This window comes from Vicugna pacos, chromosome 7 (genome assembly GCF_048564905.1).
Source record: "Vicugna pacos chromosome 7, VicPac4, whole genome shotgun sequence".
In the NCBI taxonomy this organism is placed as follows: Eukaryota; Metazoa; Chordata; class Mammalia; order Artiodactyla; family Camelidae; genus Vicugna; species Vicugna pacos.
In genome coordinates this window covers 45,823,388-45,844,507 of record NC_132993.1, presented here as the reverse complement: position 1 = coordinate 45,844,507, position 21,120 = coordinate 45,823,388, and the positions used below count along the sequence as shown (strand labels likewise).

The window sequence follows — 21,120 nt, the reverse complement described above, 5'->3', positions numbered from 1 at the left end:
TTATTCTTATAAAAGATCTTTACAGTTAATTTATCGAGTTCCAAGGGGAAAAACTGAATTTTACTGGAATCATGTAAAGTTTATAAATTAACTTAAAAATTGACACATTTGTGGTGAGATCCTTTTTGTCTAAGATTTTCTAATGTTCTAAATCTGTTTTTGTAGCTTTCAAGAGCATATGCTATTTTTTCTCATTTAGGTTTTGTAAGTTTTAGTTTATACTTACTAAAGGTACTATTTTAAAATCTGTTTTAAAACGTATTCTGTAGAATGAAGTGTGGGCATTATTTGCTGAATACCATCTATATCCCTGATACTGTGTTTGCTGTTGGAGATGAAGTGATAAACTAAAATTTCTGACCTTAAGCATCTTAGAGTCTGATGAGGACAATAGCAATAAATAGGTGATTTTTATTCAGTGTGAAATGTGCTGTAATTAGAGTCATCACAGGGAGCAAAAAAAGCATACCCAGGTACTTTGGGAGGTGGAACTAGTGAAAGAGCAACATTATAGTGTTATTTATATGTGATAACACAAATAACATTCTTTAAAATCATGGTACATAATAAATTCTGGTCTCCATAGTGATGATGATGGTGGTAGTGGTGCAGAAGTGTTTCAGAAGGATGTCACTTCATAGGTGAAACTAGAAGCATTTGACCATGTAATGGAGGTTACGCTTCCAGACAGGAATGTCAGTGTAAAATTTTCATAGTATCAAACTCTGACTAATGTCCCAAAAAAGAGGGAAAGGGGGAATTAAAAAATGTCCTTTTTAAAAAATTTTAATTTTTAAAAAATTTTCCAGTTTTATTAGGTAGAATTATTGCAGTTTGCACATGTACAATATATTGCATGTAAATACGTATACACAATATGCTGTACATATTTTTCAAGAATTTACATACACGTACTGTTCATTGTTTCCAAGAATATTTAGACCTTTAGCTGTTTAAACTTACACAATTATCAAAGGAATAAAGCCAACCACAGAATAAGAATTCAAAAAGATACATATACCCTGCTATTAACAGCAGCATACTTTATAATTGCCAAGATATGGAACCATCCCAAGTGCACATCAGTAGATGAATGGATAAAGAAGATGCAGCATATATATGTAATGGAGTACAACTCACCCAGTAAGAAAGGATATTTTGCCATTTGCGGCCCTTCATTCACTTTTGTTTCTCTTTTCACTTCAAAAATCAGAATTTTATTACTGGCATAAACACTTCAATTGCATCAAAAACAACAAAATACCTAGAAATAAACTTAACCAAGGAGGTTACCTATACTCTGAAAACTGTAAAACATTGATGAAGGAAATTGATGATACAAAGAAATGGAAAGATATCTTGTGCTCTTGGATTGGAAGAATCAACATTATCAAAATGGCTGTACTATCCAGAGCAGTCTACAGATACAATGCAACCCTTGTCAAAATAGTCACATTTTTCACAGAACTAGAACAAACAATTCCATAGTTTATATGGGATCATAAAAGACCCGAACTGCCAAAGCAATCTTTTTTTTTTTTTTTACATTTTTATTGATTCATAATCATTTTACAGTGTTGTGTCAAATTCCAGTGTTCAGTACAATTTTTCAGTCATACATGGACATATACACACTCATTGTCACATTTTTTTCTCTGTGATTTATCATAACATTTTGTGTATATTTCCCTGTGCTATACAGTGTAATCTTGTTTATCTGTTCTACAATTTTGAAATCCCAGTCTATCCCTTCCCACCCTCTACCCTGCCCCCCCCCCCCCCCCCCCGGTAACCACAAGTCTGTATTCTCTGTCCATGAGTCCATTTCTGTCCTGTATTTATGCAAAGCAATCTTTTGTAGGGTTTTTTTTTTCTTTTTTCTTTTTGTTCTCTTTTCTTATAGTTTGATTGCTAGGGAAGTTCCTTTTACATATGTTGTAAAGCTGGTTTGGTGGTGCTGAATTCTTTCAGCTTTTGTTTATCTTTGAAGCTTTTGATTTCTCCATCAAATCTGAACGAGAACCTTGCTTGATAGACACTTGTTTTTAATATATTTCAACTGTGATTTTTTTTCCTTCTGTTTTTTTCCCTGTGATTTGATCCCATTGTTTTCATAGTGGATTAATTCTTTTCCAGTAAAAACTAGCTGAATTTGATAGAAATCTTTAAAGATCTAAATAGGCAAAATTGATTTTGATTGAAAGTGTTTTTGCATTGGATACTCCTTAGAGATTTATCCTTTTGTTCATTTGTTTTGTTTTTATTGATTCTTGTTTTATAACATCCCTTTTTTCTTGCAGGATGATAATGTCAGATCCCTCCTTTGCAGCTTGATCTATTGTAGAGGTTCAGTGACTGCTGAACAAGTTGTAAGTGCTGAATGTTTTGTGCTACCAAAGGAGACATCATCTCCAAACTCAGAAGAAGATACTGAATATTCCCAAAAGAAAGAGGAAGAAGAATTAAAGGTGGAGAGCTCGGATTAACATAAGGAAAAGACAAGAAATGGTGAAGCGAACTTTGATTGATAGATTAGTGTTATTTTGTTGTTGCAGATGTTCCTTTTAAAAACTTTTTTTAGTTTGGTTAAATAAACATAAAAAGTCTGGAAGTGTTCTGGAGCTAGTTGGGTTGTGTCTTTGGTATTCTAGTTCTGAAAAATAAAAGATGTTTGGCTATGCAAAAAAAATTGTATACTTTGAAATTTCATTTAACTAGAGTTATTAAGGAAGGATTTTCTGTTTGTAGTTACTTTTTTAAATTGAATAATTAGAATATGTTATTTGTAACAGAAAAGGTTATTGGATTGTTGGACAGTTCCAACACAGATTTTCATTGTATAGGCCAGTTCATGATGAAGGGTAATACTTACGTTCAACAAATGATAGTCGGCATTTGCTTTGTACCCAGTTCTGGGAACATAAAGATAAATCAAACATGGTCCTTACACTTACAAAGCATGTAATCTATTGTGAAAGCTGGAGATCTAAACAGATCCTCATAATACAGTATGTAATATCCAGTGATATCTCTGGACGGAGCTTTTATGTGATTTCAGAGGAAGGGTACTCATCCTATGGAAGAGGGGTCTCAGGGAGAGGTTTCTGGAGGAGGTACTACGTTAGTTAAATCTTAAAGGTGAGTAGTAAAAGTGAAGGAGAGTCAAGAGTATCTTAATTAGCAGAAAAAGCATGATGAAAGCACTGAAGAGAGAAACAGTTTGTTGTGTTTAATAGTAGAATATGATGCAGGGAATAGTCATAGATGAGGGCTTTATGTGAAACAGAAATGCTCATACTTTATAATTTTATAGGAAATGTGGAGTCATTGAAGAATTTTAAACAGTTTTAACTCCCTCAAAATCCATCTTATAGCAACTACCGGATAAGGGGTAGGAAGACTGATTTAAAGAATATTATAATAAGGTAGGTGAGCAATAATAAAAGAATCTAGGGAAGGAGAAATAGTGATGAAACATATGGGTCAAATATATGAAACAGGCAGATCGATTGGACTTAGTGATTGAAGTATATGTAGACTAAAGTAGTATGTTAGAGTCTCTAGATGCCTATTGAAAATCTAGTCTTCCTTTCTTCCTTAGTAGTAATTAAGTTTTATTTAGGGTGGCAGTGTACTTGACTAAAAGATTGCATTTACCATTTTTCTCTATTAGTTGAAGCCTTTAGACTAAGTTTTTGCAAATAAGGCTCCTTAAAAGGAGCTTAGTTTGGAGATGTGCCCTTTTACCCTTACCCCTTTACTATTGCCTGGAAGCTAATAACATGGCTAACATGGTGGCTAGAATTTGAGCAGTCTCCTTGGGCCATGAGGTGACCTGGAAGATGAAATTCATGAACTAGGGTGATGGAGCAGCAAGTTAGAAGGAGCTGATGTTCCTAATAATTCTGGAGCCTTTGTACTAGTCTCAAGATTTCATGTTATTTGAGAGAATAAACTCTTACATCAGAGTGTGGTCTCTATATCAGCAGCCTCAGCATCACCTGGAGGCTTATTAGAAATGCAGAACCTTGGCACCACTCCAGAGTTACTAAGTGAGAATCTCTGGGGGTGGAGCCTGGCAGTCTGTTTTAACAAGCACTTTAAGTCATTGTAATGCATACTATAGAGGATCATTGCCACACATTCAAGCTATTGTTACTGTTTTGGTTTTCTTGTTTTATAGTAGAACTTAATTTTGGCTGATTAAGTAATAGACACAGCAGTTAGGTTTAAAGCAAATGTGGATTAAAGTGGACAAAGAACAGATCACTTTACTTATACTCAGTCTTTTAAATAAAGAATTAGATCAGCATTTCCGAATGTATTCTGCTGAATACTAGTCCCTTGGAATGTTCAGCGCAAAAAAAGAATTCTGTGATTAGTTGTTTGGAACATAGTGTTAAATTGGAGATTGATCACACATATTAGAGGGTAAAAGTTCTAAAAAGTTCTCCAGAAAAGAAACCTGTTCAGTTTTATTTAGCCAGCATTTGCCTGAATTGACAATGAGACCTTCTTTTTTTTTCAAATAATACCCAGCAACTTCTCTCTTATGAAGCTAGAGTTTGAGATTTTGTGGCATACTAAGTTAGAAAGTACTTACTTTTATTTCTTATTTTAAAATGGCAAATATTAATATAAAGTGAAAAGAGACAAATTTCTAAGTATCTCTTCAGTGCCACAAATGTTTCTTGAAATATACGTATATAGGTGAAAGGACAATGCAAAGGCAAACAAATGTGTTCACTGCCCTGTGGGCAGTCTGAGAATGATGTAATAAGCTACAAGAACAAAATGTGTGTCATCACAAAGAAGAGGAAAGGAAGAGAGGGATAATGAGGTTGAGGAAGACATTTGACTCATTTTAGAGGCACAGTAGGATTCTGGTTGTTTGAAACTTGAAGAAAGTATTTCAGGCAAAGGAAATTAAGCTCAAAGGGTAGATTTGTGAAAGAGCATGGATTTGACTGGAGTATAGGACATTCACAGGGTAGCTGAGAAAAAGGCTTAGAAAAGTATTTTTGGGACAAATCAGGGTTGTGACTTGCTCTATAAGAGATGGGACTTTTACAAATTTAAGAGTAGTTGAATCACACAGTCCTGTTTGTTTTAGAATGAAATAGCTAACTAGAGAGGATGATTTGGGAAGTAATGGCAGTATGGAAAAAGTCAAGGATGGCATATTTCACTGAAGTAATTAAGGCAAAGAAAACATCCTGTTTTAGAACAAGGTATTGAAAGAGAATTAAGAATATAAACTTTCTCAAAAGAAATGTATGGGAAGCCTCTGGACCATTTCATAGTATCAGTGCTAAGTCATTTCAGTGTACATTTAAATGTTAATATTTATTAAATTTATTCTTAGCATCTCTCTTTTAACTCAGCAAATGACATGCTTTATCATTTCTTAGTTGTTAGTATAACCATGTCTTCTACCATTAAAACTACACGTGGAAGCAATTCTGGAATGGTGGAGTAAGGATCTCTGAAAATCTGCTCCTTTTTAAAAGCAACAAGAGCCATGGAAAAAATTGCCAAAATCAACTTTTTCCGAACTCTGGGAATCAACCAGGGACCTGCAACAATTTGAAGAGTATTTGTTCAAGAAAAACATCTGACTCTTGGTAAGAATTGCAAGCTTTGTAGTGTTTTAACTTGCCCTATTGCCGTTTCCTGTCCCCAGCTCTGCAGTAGCCTTATAAACCAACAGCCTCACAATTATATTAGCTGTGAAAGACAGTGGTCTAATAGCCAGTGGAGTTTGCAGAATGTTTCAAGCTTCTGATAAAGCCCTGTTGCCAGAGAATTGTCACTATTTGACCTGTCTGGAAGCTCTTTGGAAAAGCCTCATTTATAGAGCTTGTCTTCCCTGACCTAACTCAGGGCATTTGTTGAAAAAAGCCATGGCAACTGTTCAACGTCACAGCTGCCTGAGGCGGTGATACCTGTTGCGGTAAACAGTTTAATAGGAAAATCTGGGAATGATGTTCATAGGGTGCTTTGAAAAGCTCCAACAAATTCCTAGGGTTCCATATGGCCATGCACATGTTCAGGGCTTTGTGCATGCCCAGGAAAGGTCCTAATCTTTCATCTCTGGCTGACCTTGAGATTCTGGAAAACACGTTCTGCCTTGTGAAGGCAAAGGCAGAGTTGTAAACTGCCAGTGTTGAGGGTGTGCCCCAGCATACACACAGCCTCAGCAAAGGTCGGGACACTTACTAGTTTCAGGCATTTAAGGAACATTTATCCAATTATTAGCTGACCACTAGGAATACAGACTTCATAGAATTAGTGGAAGAAGTTCACTAAGCAAACATCATCATCATCATCAGTAACAACTAGCAGTAACAATTTCTGGGTTTGAAGGGGGATCTGATTTCCAAAGTTGGAAATTATTGTGTTTAAAATGTACACTTGTAAGCAAAAATAAAAAGTGAGACACCAAACAGGAAAAGTATGGTCTAGATAGGAAGAAAACAATTCAGTCAGTAAAAAGTCCCAGAGGGAGCCTAGTTGTTAGACTTCAGTATACAAAGACTTTATATCAACTATTAAAATATGTTCAAAGAACTAAAAGAAACCATTTCTGAAGAATTAGAGGAAAATATGAGAACAGTGTTCCACCAAATAGAGAATAATGATAAAGAGAAATTATAAGAAAAAACCAAATAGAAATTAGGGAGCTGAAAGTATAATAACCAGAATAAAAAATTCATGAGAGGGGCTCAATAGCAGATTTGAATTGACAAAAGAAAAGGTCAGTTAACTTAAGTATAGGCAGGTCATTGTAGATTATCTAGGCTGAGGAGCAGAAAGAAAAAGGAATGAAGAAAACTGAAGAGACTATGAGGCCTGTGGGACACCATCAAGCATACCAACAGTGTAATGGGAGTCCTAGAAGGAGAAGAGAAAAAGGGGCAGAAAGAATATTGAAGAAATAATGGCTGAAAAATTTCCAAATTGATAAAAAACATGAATCTGCATAATCAAGAAGTTCAGCAAATTTCAAGCAAGGTGAACTCAAAAGAGACCCACAACTAGACACATCATAATCAAAGTATTGAAGTCTAAAGCCAATGGTGGAATCTCAAAAGCAGCAAGAGAGAAATGACTACTGAGTACAAGACATCCTCAGTAAGAGCAACAGCTGATTTTTATCAGAAGTAATGGAAGCTAGAATTCAAATGGATGACATATTCAAAGTATTGGGAAAAAAAACCTTATCAACCAAGAACTGTATGTCTAGCAAAAATGAAGGCAATGTTAAGACTTTGATTTATGTCATTAAGCCATTACTAGATAAACAGAAACTGAGAGAATGTTACTAGAACACCTATTCTATAAAAACAAAAAATGGGTCTTTCAGGCTGAAATGAAAACACTCTAGACAGTAACTTCAGTCCACACACAAAAATAAAGAGCACTGGTAAAGGTATCTACCTAGGTAAATATAAAACACAGCATAAATTTATTTTTGTATATAACTTTTCTTATGATTCAAAAGAAAACTGCATAAAGCATTCATTATAAAACTGTATTAGTGGGTTTCTAATGTGTAAAGATGTAATTTTTCCAACAATAGCACAAAAGAGAGGAGAGCAAATGGAGGTATATTGGGGCAAAGTTTTTGTATGCTCTTGGAATTAAGTTGGTATTAATCCAAAGTAGGTTGTTTTAAATTAAGGTTTTAATTGTAATTACCAGCACAATCATTAAGAAAATTAAGAATATGGTAGAGGAAACAACAAAGGAATAGTACACTAGTAATGTATAACACTAAGGAAGACAGTAACAGAGATAAATAGAAAAAAAGACGTAAGACATACAGGAAATAGCAAAATGAAAGGTGTAAATCCTACTGTAGTAATTATATTACATACAAATGTATTAAACTTTCCAGTCAAAAGATAGAAGCTGAAAAAATATATTTACAAATATGATGTGGTCTCTGTAAGAGACATAATTTATTGTCATTACCCCAGAATGGTGTCAATACCTTCAGAGAATCATGAAGGATGCCTTTCCGTTTGTTTTGTCCAAGCTGACATCCAGACTGGGGACACTTGCTGGAAACTGTTGCCTGGAATGTGAAATTCAGCCAGATAGTATCATTCTTGGTAGTGAAAAGGATCAGTTGGAAAATGCTAAAATGGAGCATATGAATGCATCTTTTGATACCTTCTGTTGTGAGACAAGAGTTGCAAATCATGTGCCCAGAGCACTCTTCTCAGACTTAGAACCAGCTGTTATAGGTGGGATTCATACAGGGAAGTACTATTCACTCTTCCACCCAAAGCTTGTTAGTGGAAAGGAGGATACTCCAAACAACTATGTCTGAGGTCACTACTCTGGAACAGAGGTTATCCAACTTGGACTAGAGAGCATCTGAAAGCTGGCAGAACAGATTTGGTCTTTCTGAAGCATTGGAGGAAGCATTGAATCCAGATTACATCTCTCTTAGAGTGGCTCTTAATAGACTATAGCAAGAAGACTAAATTGGAGTTCTCTGTATATCCAGCCCTCAGTGTTCCCACTTGCGTAGTAGCGCCTTAGAACTCTATTCTTACCACTCATTTCACCACAGAGCACTCAAACTAGCTGCATGGTACTGAGGCCATCTATGACATGCCATCATATGCTTGGTGTAGAATGCTCCTCTTATGCCAGCATTAATAGGCTGATTTGTCTCTTCTGTTACTGTTTTCTTCTGGTTTGAAGGGCCCTTGAATGTGTACTTAACTGAATTAGAGAAAAACTTGTACCTTATCTGAGAATATATTTCCCCATCACAATCTTTGCCCTCTTCCATCTCTGCTGACAAAACCTACCATGTCTCCATATCAAACATCCCTACTGCTTCCTTTGGGTTCTCCAACAAGCTGGTTAAGTATGGTACTCAACTTGGAAAGTACATGGCCTGCTGCCTGCTGTACAAAGGGGATGTTTTCCCCAAGGATGTGAATGCAGCAATTTCAGCCATGAAGTCAAGGAACTCTATTCAGTTTGTAGATTGGTTTCCAACTGTTTTCAAGGTAGGCATCAACAATCAGCCACCCATGGTGATGTCAGGAAGGGACCTGGCCAATGTCCAGCAGGCTATCTGCATCCTGGACAACAGCACAGTAATCGTGGAGACCTGAACCCTCCAGGACCACAGGTTGACCTCGTGTATGCCAAGAAGACATTTCTACATTGGTATATTGCAGAAGACATGGGAGTTCTCAGAGGCCAGGGGAGATTTGGCAGCCTTAAAAAAGGATTATAAGTAAGTGGGGTAAAATTTCTGATGCAAATATGATTGGTAGAAAAATTAATGAATTTAAATGTTATGCTTTATTTTTAAGACACTATACACTTAGTAGTGTGGAGTTTCCTTGATTAGAAGAAAAAAAATCAGGCCAGACCCCAAGTTCCTCACTAAATCAAATGGCTCAGTATTAACAATGAGCACATATTTCCTTTTCTCTCAGTGCAAGTCAGTACCACTACTAAACCTAAGGTTTGGAGTCATTTGAACTACTGGATCGTGTGTGTGTGTGTGTGTGTGTGTGTGTGTGTGTGTGTGTGTGTGTGAAGAAGGGAGGGAGGATGGAAACCTGGCTTTATTCTTTTTAAACAAAGAGACTATGAAATTCTATGAAGAATTTATGCTTTTCCTTTCCTGTACATGAATGGGTAGAAAACTGTACTTGTAGATTATTATTAGTATTTTACTTATAGATTATTAATATTTTCTCCATATATATATTTTATACATTGATTAAATAATTTAAAAATTTAAAAAAGACCCAATGTAGATTCAAGGATACAAATAGATTGATAGTAGAGAGACGGGAAAAGATATACCACACAAACGGTACCCAAAAGAACTGTAGTCCCTGCACTAATACCAGACAAAATAGACTGACAAAAATGATTACTAAAGATACAAAATATTTTATAATGACAAAAGAGTCAATCCATCAGGAAAATGTGTGCATATATGCATCTAATAACAGAGTCCCAAATACATAAAGCAAAACCTGACAGAATTGAAGGGAGAAATAGACAATTCAACAGTAACGATTGGAGATGTTATTACCTCAGATTTAATAATGGGTACTACAATTAGGCAGAAGATAAGCAAATAGAATACATAAACAACACTATAAGTTATAGACCATCTTTAGAATACTATACGCCAAAACAGCAGAATACATGGAAAATTCTCAAGGATGGACCATAGGGAGGTCATAAGACAAAGTTTAAAAAATTTAAAAGGATTTAAATCAGAAGTATGTTTTCCAATCACAGTGGAATGAAATTAGAAATCAACAACAGAAAGAAATCTATAAAATTCACAAATATGTGGAAATTAAAAACATTTCTAAATAACCGATGGGTCAAAGAAAGAACATAAATTAGAAAATAGTTTGAGGTGAATGAAAATGAGAACACAACATAAGCAAAACTTACAGGATGCAGCTAAAGCAGTGTTTAGAGGGAAACTTTACAGCTATAAATGTTTATATTTAAAAAAAAAGTAAGATATCAGTCACTAATGTAACCTAACCCAACCTTAGTTTAGAATACCTGAATAACTTATAATCAGGAGAAAGAGAATTAGTAATCAGAAAGTTCTTAACAAAGAAAAGCCTAAGCTACATGACTTCATGGTGAATTCTACCAAAGGCATCACATACACACAAAATCTATAGATAAGTATCTCTTATGAATATAAATGCAGAATTCCTCAGCATAGTACTAGCAAACAAAATCTAGCAACATTTAAAAAAGATTATACATCATGAACAACTGGGATTTGTCTCAAGAATGCAAGGCTGTTTTAATATTTGAAAATCAATGTAATATATTAATAAGGACAAAAGTCCATCATTTTCTTAATAGATGCAGAAAAAGCATTTGACCATATCCAATAAGTCTTTTATTAGAGAAAAACACTTAAATTAATAGTAAGGAAATTCCTCAACCTGATAAACAGTATCTGTAAATAACTCATAGCTAACATCATACTTAATTGTAAAAGACTGAATTATTTCCCCTAAGATGAGGACTAAGTCAAGGATTTCACTCCTACTACTTCTCTTTAACGTTGTACTATTGGTTCTAGCCACGACAGTTAGACAAGAAAAAGAAATAAAAGGCATCCAGATTGAAAAGGAATGTGTAATGCTGTTTCTATTTTCAGATGACTTGATCTTGTATGCAGAAAATCTTAAGAAATCCATTTAAAAACTTTTAGAAGTAATTTCAGCGTGGTTGGAGATGGAAGGTCATTACCAAAAAATAAATTGTATTTCTATAGCCTAGAAATTTCTGTAACAGTTTCATTTACAGTAGCATCAAAGAATAAATTCACACTGGTCAGAGTGGCCATTATTAAAAAGTTCACAAAAAATAAATGTTGGAGAGGGTTTGGAGAAAAGGGAACCCTTCTACACTGTTGGTGGGAATGTAGTTTGGTGCAGCCATTATGGAAAACAGAATGGATATTCCTTAAAAAACTGAAAATAGACTTACCCTATGATCCAGCAATCCCACTCCTGGGCATATATCTGGAGGAGACTCTAATTTGAAAAGTTACATACACCCCATGTTCATAGCAGCACTATTTGCAACAGCCAAGACATGGAAGAGACCTAAATGTCCATCAGTAGATGACTGGATAAAGAAGTTGTGATACACACACACACACATATATACACATACACTTATGCATACATACATATATACACACACACACATACACACAATGGAATACTACACAGGCATAAAAAGAATAAAATAACACCATTTTCAGGAACATCGATGAAACTGGAGATTGTCATTGTAAGTGAAGAAAGCCAGAAGGAGAAAGAAAAATACCATATGATATTACTTATAAGTGGGATCTTAAAAAAAAAAAAAGACAAATGACCTTATTTATAAAACAGAGATAGACTCACAGACATAAAAAACAAACTTACGGTTACCAGGGGAAAGTTGGTGGGGAGTGATAAACTGGGAGTTTGGGATTTGTACTATATATAAAATAGATAAACAATTCTACTTTATATATATAATATATATATAATTTGACTATATATATAAATCCCTATGCTGTATACCAGAAATTAACACATTGTAAATCAACTATACTTCAACTACAAAAAATAAACAGCAAGATCCTACTGTATAGCACAGGGAACTATATTCAATACCTTGTGATGGCCTATAATGAAAAAGAATATAAAAAGGAATATATATATATATATATATATATAAATATATATAAATGAATCGCTATGCTTTACATCAGAAATTAACACAACATTGTAAATTGACCATACTTCAATAAAAAAGAATAATTAGGAATAAATTCAACAAAAGAAGTATTAAACTTGTACACTAAAACTACAAAACATTGGTGAAAGAAAGTAAAGATGATCCATATAAATTGCAAGATATATTAATGGATTGGAAGACTTAACATCGTTAAGATGATAATACTCCCTAATCATCAACATAGTCCCCATCAAAATTTCTGCTTCTATTTTTATAGAAATTAACAAGCTGACCCTAAAATTAATGTAGTAATGGAATGGACCAAGAATAGCCAAAATAATATCAAAAAAGGAGAACAAATAGAATGAATCACACTCCTAATTCCAGAACTTACTATAAAGCAATTATAATCAAAACTGTGGATGCTGGCATAAAGATAGGTATATAGACTCATGGAATAGGATTGAGAGTTTCTAGTTACATATACGGCCAGTTGATTTTTGGCGAGGGTACCAGGACAATTCAATAAGGAAAGAAGTCTTTTTAACAAATGATACTGGAACAACTGGATATTCACGTATAAGAGAATGAAGCTAGACTCCTATCTCACACCATATGGAAAAATCAACTCAAAATGGTTCATACACATAAATTTAAAGCTCATACTATGAAACTCTTAGAAGAAGAAGACAGACATAAATCTTGGGTTAGGCCAAGTTTTCTTAGGTATGATGTGAAAAGCAGAAGGAAGAGTAGAAAAATTAGATATACTGGAATTTATTAAATTATAAAATTTTGTGCTACAAAGGACACTACTAAGAAAGTGAGAAGACAACCCACAAAATGGGAGAAATATTTTCAAATCATGTATCTACTAAAGGATTTGAATTCAGTGTAAAGAACTCTTACAACTCAATAATAAAAAGACAAACCAATTTAAAAATGGGCAAAGGCTCTCAATAGATATTTCTCCAAAGAAGATATACAAATGATCAATGACCAGTAAGCACATAAGAAAATGTTCAACATCATTAGTCATCAAGTATATGTAAATCAAACTACAGTGAGATACCACTTTGTACCCAGTAGGATGGCTAGAATTAAAAAGTTAGGTAATAACAAATGTTGAGGAGGATGAGGAGAAATTGGAGCTGCTGATGGGAATGTACAGAGGTGCAGCTGCTTTGGAAAACAGTTTGGCAGTTCCTCAAAATGTAAACGTAGTTACCATGCGACCTGGGAATTTAACTCCTAGCTAGTTACCCTTTAGTCATGAAAACTTATGTTTACACAAAAACCTTGTTTGTGAACAATTATTGCAGCATATTCTTAATAGCCAAAAAGTGGAAACAACCCAAATATCCATGTACTGATGAATGGATAAACATAATGTGATATATTCATACAATGGAACGTTATTCAGCAATAAAAAGGAACAAAGCACTAATGCATGCTACAACATGGATGAACTTTGAAAGCATTATAAGTGACAGAAGTCAGTCATGAAAGACTGCATACTGTATGATTTCATTTACCTGAGCATTTCATATTTTCTGGGCATTAAGGAATGTCCCAAATAGGTAAATCTATAAGGATAGACAGTAGATTAGTGATTTCCTGGGAATAGGGGGTAGAAGGGTAGAAGGTATGAATGCTAATGGGTGTATGACCTTTTTTTTGGGTGTGACAGAAATAATCTTTAAGTAGATAGTGGAGATGGTTTCACAACTCTGAATATACTAAAACCACTCAATTGATCATTTCCTTTTAAAGGGTGAATTTTGTGGCATGTGAATTATACCTCAGGCAGTTATTATATAAGAAAAAATACACGTATTCACTCAATAAATTTTTGCGTGATTCCTGAATGTCAGACGCCATAAGTTGCTTTCTTATCTTCTCCTAATCCTGCTATGTGTGAATCACCTAGAGTCTTTGTCCTGGTTTGTGATTTTCAAACCTAAATCTGGATAAGAACCACTTGGTTATCTTTAAAAAAGTGCGAATTTCTCAGTGTCCATTCCGAGATTCTGCCTCAGTATATTGGAGATGGAACTTGGAATCTACATTTATAACAAGTACCCATAAATATCTCCGATGTAACTACTCTGGGAGAACTACATTTAGAAATGGTGCTCTAGGAGAATTTTACCAGCCACGTTTTTATTTATGTACTTTCCTATCCTCTTCTTGAAGGTATCTTTACTCTCTGAATTGAATGTGTATAGATTAAAACAAAAAAATTAGAATACTTGTCATATTTGTGGAGAAATAGTGTATTTCTTAGTTCTAAATGCATTGAAGAAATCATGAAGGATGAGACTGACAGATGAGAATAGATAAAAGTCAACACAGTGAAAATAACTAAAAAATGGCAGTTGATCAGAAAAATTTGCATGAGTTTAGAGACAAAGGGTAATAGTTATAGTACATAAAGTGATTATTCAAATTTATAAGAAAATTAAGATTTCAGTAGATAAATGCAGAAATATGTAAAAAAAATTTTTCAAAAATCAAAGAAGTACAATTAACCTGGATAAAGCAAATTTCATGCTTAGTAAACCAGCAAAATATTAAAATGGCAAGGTCCTATGATGTTAGTTAAATTGGTGCACATTTTCATTTACAAAAGCAGTGTGAAATTGGTAGAAAGTACTTTGATCCTATGTCTCATGAGCCAGGAAAGTGATTATCTCCTTAGAACCCAATGATATCAGTGTTAAAACTTTGTCTTAGGAACATGATTTAATAGAAATAAAGTTACATACATATAAATGTTCAATTCAAAATTGAATAAGTATGAAACAAGTGAATTGTTTCATAATTCATTGTACATCAATACAACTACATTGCTTCACTACTACTATAGTAACTGCTAGTGTAGACTGCTATACTAACATAAATTATGAAGACACACCCATCATGCTCGTACATAAAGGAGACAGTCCCTAAAATGTTTTTGTGATAAAAATATGGATGATGAAACATTTAAAAAATCCTTCATTTTTCCAACATTTTATTATGAACATTTCCAACATATAGCAAAGTTAAAAGAATTTTACAGCAAATATTCATATATCATCACTTAAATTCTACCATTATCATCGTTACAGTTTACCATATAATTACCTACCTTAATCTTTTTTATTAAGAATTTAAAACTTTTTCCAGCTGTCAAGTAATAATATGCCATTTCTTGAGATACACTTATTTTTGATTAACAGAAGAGTGACTTTTAAATTTCATTGAAAGCATTAGAACAGTTTCTTGTAAGTTTGTGTATGGCCACAAGGTGTAGCTCTGGACCTATCACATCCTGGGATAAGCATCTGCAAGGAAGGTTTTAGTAAAGGTAACTTCTAAATGCAGTCGGTCTTGTTTTGTTTATTTGGATAAGGGTATAGTACATTTCTCCTTCACTGAGATCTACAGTATTTAGGTTATATATTTATTTTATTGTTCAAAATGTCTTTGCCACAATTTCTCTTACCTGGAACTTGACTTTCTTACTCCACAGTCAAAACTTCTCCAGGTCAAAAGTTTTGGGTTATGCAGCAAATGTTTGTTACCAGCTGTTTTAAATGTTAATTTTAAGAAAGTTTAAATTAGTCATGGATATGGAAAATTTCAGACTTTATTGTACAATGGTGTGATTATATGATTAATGTTTGTATTTCTTTAAACACAAATTCTATAAGGTTTGGGACTGTCACCTATCACAATGACTGACATTCAATAAATATTAGTTGAATGATAAATATAAAAAAATTACTTGAAAATTTTACTGAAGGTTATTTTGTAGTAATTGGTAAATTTACTGTATTAATTTGTTCATATGAGAGAATAAAATTATGGAGGCAAGAATCCAATAGTATGGTCAAATAAGTTAAGCTGTCTACTGGTATAACAGGGGGAAGCTTTTCCAATTAAAGTTTTTTTTTTTTTAAAGGAGAGAATATTTGACAAGCTGTCTATGAAACACAGTAGTTTTTTTTTCTATAAAATGAAGCTATTCAGGGTAAAAGGTCTTGGGAGAATTTTAGCATAAGTAGAGATGTCTTTCTCAAAGAATTTAGTGTCATTCTTTTGAATTTCAGATAGGAAGGTGAAAAAATTTATCAAGGGAGAAGATAAGAACAAACACTAGAATTGCTGTTTCTAGAAGGACTCTTATTTTACAGGAAGAGGAGAAATACCAGAGAAACAAGACCACAAAATTACTTAGCTTGAGACTTAAGTTATTGACAAACTTTTTGTCTTATCACTGTATTTTGCTTTTACATGTATTCTTTCAACTGTACTTCACAAAGAAGAACCACTATATATACAGCCTGAAGGGCTTGGACTTTGAAGGCCTTTACTATCTTTCATTTCCTTAAAAGGTAAATAATGTCCATATTGCATACCTGTTTTTCATACCCTCTACCTCCTCCTTTTTCTCCTCTCTCCTCTTTCCCCTCTTCTCCTCCCTGCATTCCACACCTTCCCCTTTTTTTTTGTTTACCATTACTAGTTCATTTAGAGAAAGATTAATTGCTGCTGAAAGAATTAAATTGAAAACATAAAATAGTTCTTGAACAACATCTACGAACGTACAGACTTGCTTTTGTAACTGCCCCCAAATATTATACAGATTAATATTTTAACATTTATTTGCTTTTTCTTGAATGTCATGATTTATTTTTAACTGATATCAGCTCCATTTATGGCAACCAGCTGGTAACTGCAAATTACAATTGCTGTGACAGACTGTATATAAAAAATGCAAGCATAATTTTGGCCATGATTATTGTACTTGCCTGAGTCATGGCTTGCATCATCTCCTGCAATTCTAATTTATGATTCACAGAATTTTATTTCTGCTATATCCTTTTCAACCTCACACAAGCATCAGCCATGACATATAAATATGTGATGACTAATTTGCTTTCGCAGGAAAACCCAGATAATTTCTTTTGGCTGCTGTTAAGAATTTTCAGCTTTTTCTTTAAAGCAAATAATAAACTTTATGCCCCAGAAATGATCTTTTTTTCCTGTTTCATAGTGTTTAAAATCATGTTCAGAGGTTATTTTAAATTTGATTATTTACTAATTAATGGGCTTGACAAGATTATTTCATTGTATTTTTGCAAGTTGGGAAGGGATGGAGTTTGTTCTAACATAATGGTAGCGTATTCAGAGTAAAAATCTGAACCAGGGTGGCCATAGATGATTTTAATGTAATTAAGTACATTAGACCCTGATATAATAGTTGATGTTAAAATGTACTTTGGTTGTTAGTTTAACCTACTGCTTTCAATTTTCCCCTCTTTTGTGTTAAAACTTTCTGAAGTCTGGAAATGTTTCATAATGAAAGGCTATGTAGAATCAATTACCACAGTGCAAGAGGTAGGATAGATGCTAGGCATTTTGTCTACGTTATCTCATTTAATCTTCACCACAGCCCTATAAAGTGCCATTATTACTCCTCTTTTACAGAAAAAGAAGGAAAATGAGGCATGGGAGACTAGGTTTTGTCAAGGATCGTATTTATCCCTTGAAATTTTGTGTGGGACACCAGGAAAGATGCTGAAGACACTCAAAGGTATGAGTCTGTTTTAGAAAGCCTACAGTATGCTTGAGACAAGGCATATCTGTGAAAAAAATGAGATGAGAATTGTTTGTTAAGTGCCAATATTCCTAAAGTGGTGTCTCCCACAAAAGTAAATCAACCGTGGGATCAGCAAACCTACCTAAGACTATCTTAGCAGAGGAGTCCAAAATGAAGTGGAACTCTACTGTTTTTAAAGTGAATCTATTTACTGCCCTTACTTTCTTGAGAGAGTTAAAATCTATTTCTTCTGATTATTTTCTTGAAGTAGCACTTGGAAGGATAGCTTCTGTACGGTAAAGAAAATGTTCTTACCTTAGGTATCAAGCCATACATTATTTGACTAAGTTGGTAAATCAGAAGCTAGTTATTTTCAAGTGTAAAGATAATTTTCTTGAATAACTGGCAGAAAGATTTACTATATGTGTGGAGAAATAAATTTTAATTTCTGTGTGTGTTTAATTTTTTTTATCAGAATTCTTTATTGTAGGAGATATCCCTTTAATAGAAACAGTTTTAATTGAAGCTCATTTTTCAGAGCAACATCATTGCCAAGGAGCATCTACGTAGAATGAATAAGTAACTGTAACACGAATACAAAAATACCACTTGTGGTCTGAGTAAGAGCTTAAAGTGATTTTGTGATTTTTCACACCAATTTGTAGGCAATATCTCATAATTTGAGGGAAAACAGACCACAGTAGGTATGCTAAATAGTTTTTGTTTTCACTCTTTAATTAATCAATTTGAGATAAAGAGAACAGAGGCATTGCGTGTGGACTGATTAGAAAGAAGTGTTACCCACCTCAGTATTCCCAAAGATTTTGTGTTTGTTATGCACTTTTGAAGAGTAGAAAATTTGGCATTTTATTTGAGGAATTTAGAAGATGGGTGTATTTCTTTTCTTAAAAATATTTTGGGAAATAGAAAATGCATTTCACAGTTACTGCATTCTTCTCTATTACTATTTGAGACTATTGACTTTTTTGCCTGAATTCTCCTTCTTACTCAGAGGTGTTCAGTTCCTACATGTTCTAGCAAATCATAATTTTTTTTTTTCTTTTTGGAAGTGGCCAGATGCTCCATCATATCTCTACCTATAGCTCTATGATAGATCCTTTAGTAGATTATGGCATTCTTTTCCATGAACCCAGGTACTTTTGCTGTCACAGTTTAGGGATTTAAGTAATTCAGTTTTTAGGTGAAAATCAAGAATCTGAAATTAGAGTTTGTAATAACCAGATCTAGTTTGTTAAAAAGAAGATACAAAGATCTAGAACTCAGGAGCACAGAGAGCCAGGTAGCATAAGAAATCAGAACATAGGAATTTGAACTGGGGGTAATGATAACTTTCCTGCTGACTCTCTTGTATTTATTTGCTAAATGTATTTTCTCTAAATGTATTCAAGAAGTCTCTGCATTGTGATACAATGTTAAAGGGAAAATGATAAAGTAATATTAGGATAATGATTTCAATAATAATTTTTCATTTGTTTCTAAATTTTCTGTAGTATGATTATATTTACCATTATAATTTAAATAATTTAAAAATATAATTTATCATAATGTATTTTAAAACAAAAATTTCATGGTAGAGAATAAGTGTTTCAGATGCACATATCTGAATTAGCACTGGACTTGGAGTCACAGGAATTGTGTTTTAGGCCAGCCTACACATTACTATGTATAATTCTGACTCCAGTTCTGATGTACATTTTTTTCCCACCCACCATGCAATTCTCTGACACCAGTTGGGTGTCCTATAATTGAACTCAATTCTGACACTATCTACTTGGAGATAGTGTCAGATTCCACAGATTAATGGCTCAGTCTCACAAGCCTGCTCCCACTTCAGAAGCCAGTTACAAGTCCAGGTTTTTACCTGTGCTCCTGACTAACTGGCTATAAATCAGAGGAAACTATGACCCTCTTTTGGAGTTTTATTGACTTGCTAGAACAGCTGACAGAACTCAGGAAACCAGTTTACTTGCTATATTACTAGTTTATTATAAAAGGATATAACCCAGAAACAGTCAGATGGAAGAGGTGCATAGGGCAAGGTATGTGGGAAACGACCACAGAGCTTCTGTGCTCTCTCCAGTCTCCTCATATCTCCCATGTTCACCAATCCAGAAGCTCTCTGAACCCAGTCCTTTTGGTTTTTATACAGGCTTTGTTACATAGGCATGTTTGATTAAATCACTGGCAGTTGCCTATCCATTGATTTACCCTCCAGCCCCTCTCCCATCCTGGGAGGTCGTGGTTGGGGTGGGATTAAAAGTTTATAACCCTCTAATCTCATGGTTGGTTCTCGGGCTTTCCAAAAGTCACCTTTAACATAGAATCGGGTGTTGTTGTAAGAAATTTGTTAAGATACCAGAACACCTTTATGGCTCTTATCACTTAGGAAATGCCAAGGATTTTAGGAGCTCTGTGGCAGAAACAGGGACAAAGACCAACTATTTATATTTCTTATGAATGACAGTATTACACTATGCACGTCACTTTTTCTATCTGGGTTTCCACTTCCTTACCTGTAACATTGAGATAAAGTAATATCTACCTTTCAGGTCAATTGAAGAGATTATGATAATGTCTTTGAAAGTGCTTGGCAATGTGCTACACAAATGTAAACTACATTGGAATAGTATAAAGCAAAAGCAAGTTATTTCAAGTTCTGAAAAGTATTTTAAAAATACAAAGTGAAAATTAAATAAATGTTATAATCAAGGAAGATGGCCTTCTCCTAAATGTTGCATCTTCCTAAAAGAAGTACCTGGCAGTATAAGGTATAAAAAAATGTTAACAGTTGAAATAACACAATAGATGAGATAAGTAATAAAGAGGATACAACTGAAGAATTAACTAGTTAAAAGGTTAGATTGAGAGACACTCTTAGAAAGAAAACTTGAGAAATGAAAGATGAAAATGGTAGTGTCAATAATAGGAGTTTCAGAAACAAATAAAAATGGAGAGTAGGAAACTGTTGAGGAATTAGTGAAAAAACATTTCTCAGAATTAACAACAATAAAAAAGGCTGAATTACCTCAGCTCAAAAAGACCCATAGAATACCAATCAGGAGAAGAAAAACCCACATTTAGACATATAAAAGATGTAAGAAATTCAAGGTTAAAGAAAATTTTAAAAGCTTTTAGAGAAAGGGAAGCAACTCACCTACAAATTAACAAAAATCAAATGGACTTCATGTGTCTTAACAGCAACACTGAAGGCAAGGCAACAATGGAGAAATATTTTTAAACTATTG

At 33.9% G+C, this 21,120-nt stretch overlaps 1 protein-coding gene across 4 annotated transcripts in view; it reads left to right on the top strand.

Moving 5' to 3' along the window:
- Nucleotides 1–2,616, top strand: part of STK31 (serine/threonine kinase 31) — a 65,596-nt gene extending 62,980 nt beyond the window's left edge. For all 4 annotated transcript variants that reach the window (XM_072964826.1, XM_072964828.1, XM_031674114.2 and 1 more), the window contains one exon: nucleotides 2,301–2,616. In XM_072964826.1, the coding sequence (XP_072820927.1) occupies nucleotides 2,301–2,486 (186 nt within the window). In that variant the 3' untranslated portion in view covers nucleotides 2,487–2,616. The remainder of the gene's footprint in view (nucleotides 1–2,300) is intronic.
- The last annotated feature ends 18,504 nt before the right edge of the window (nucleotides 2,617–21,120 follow it).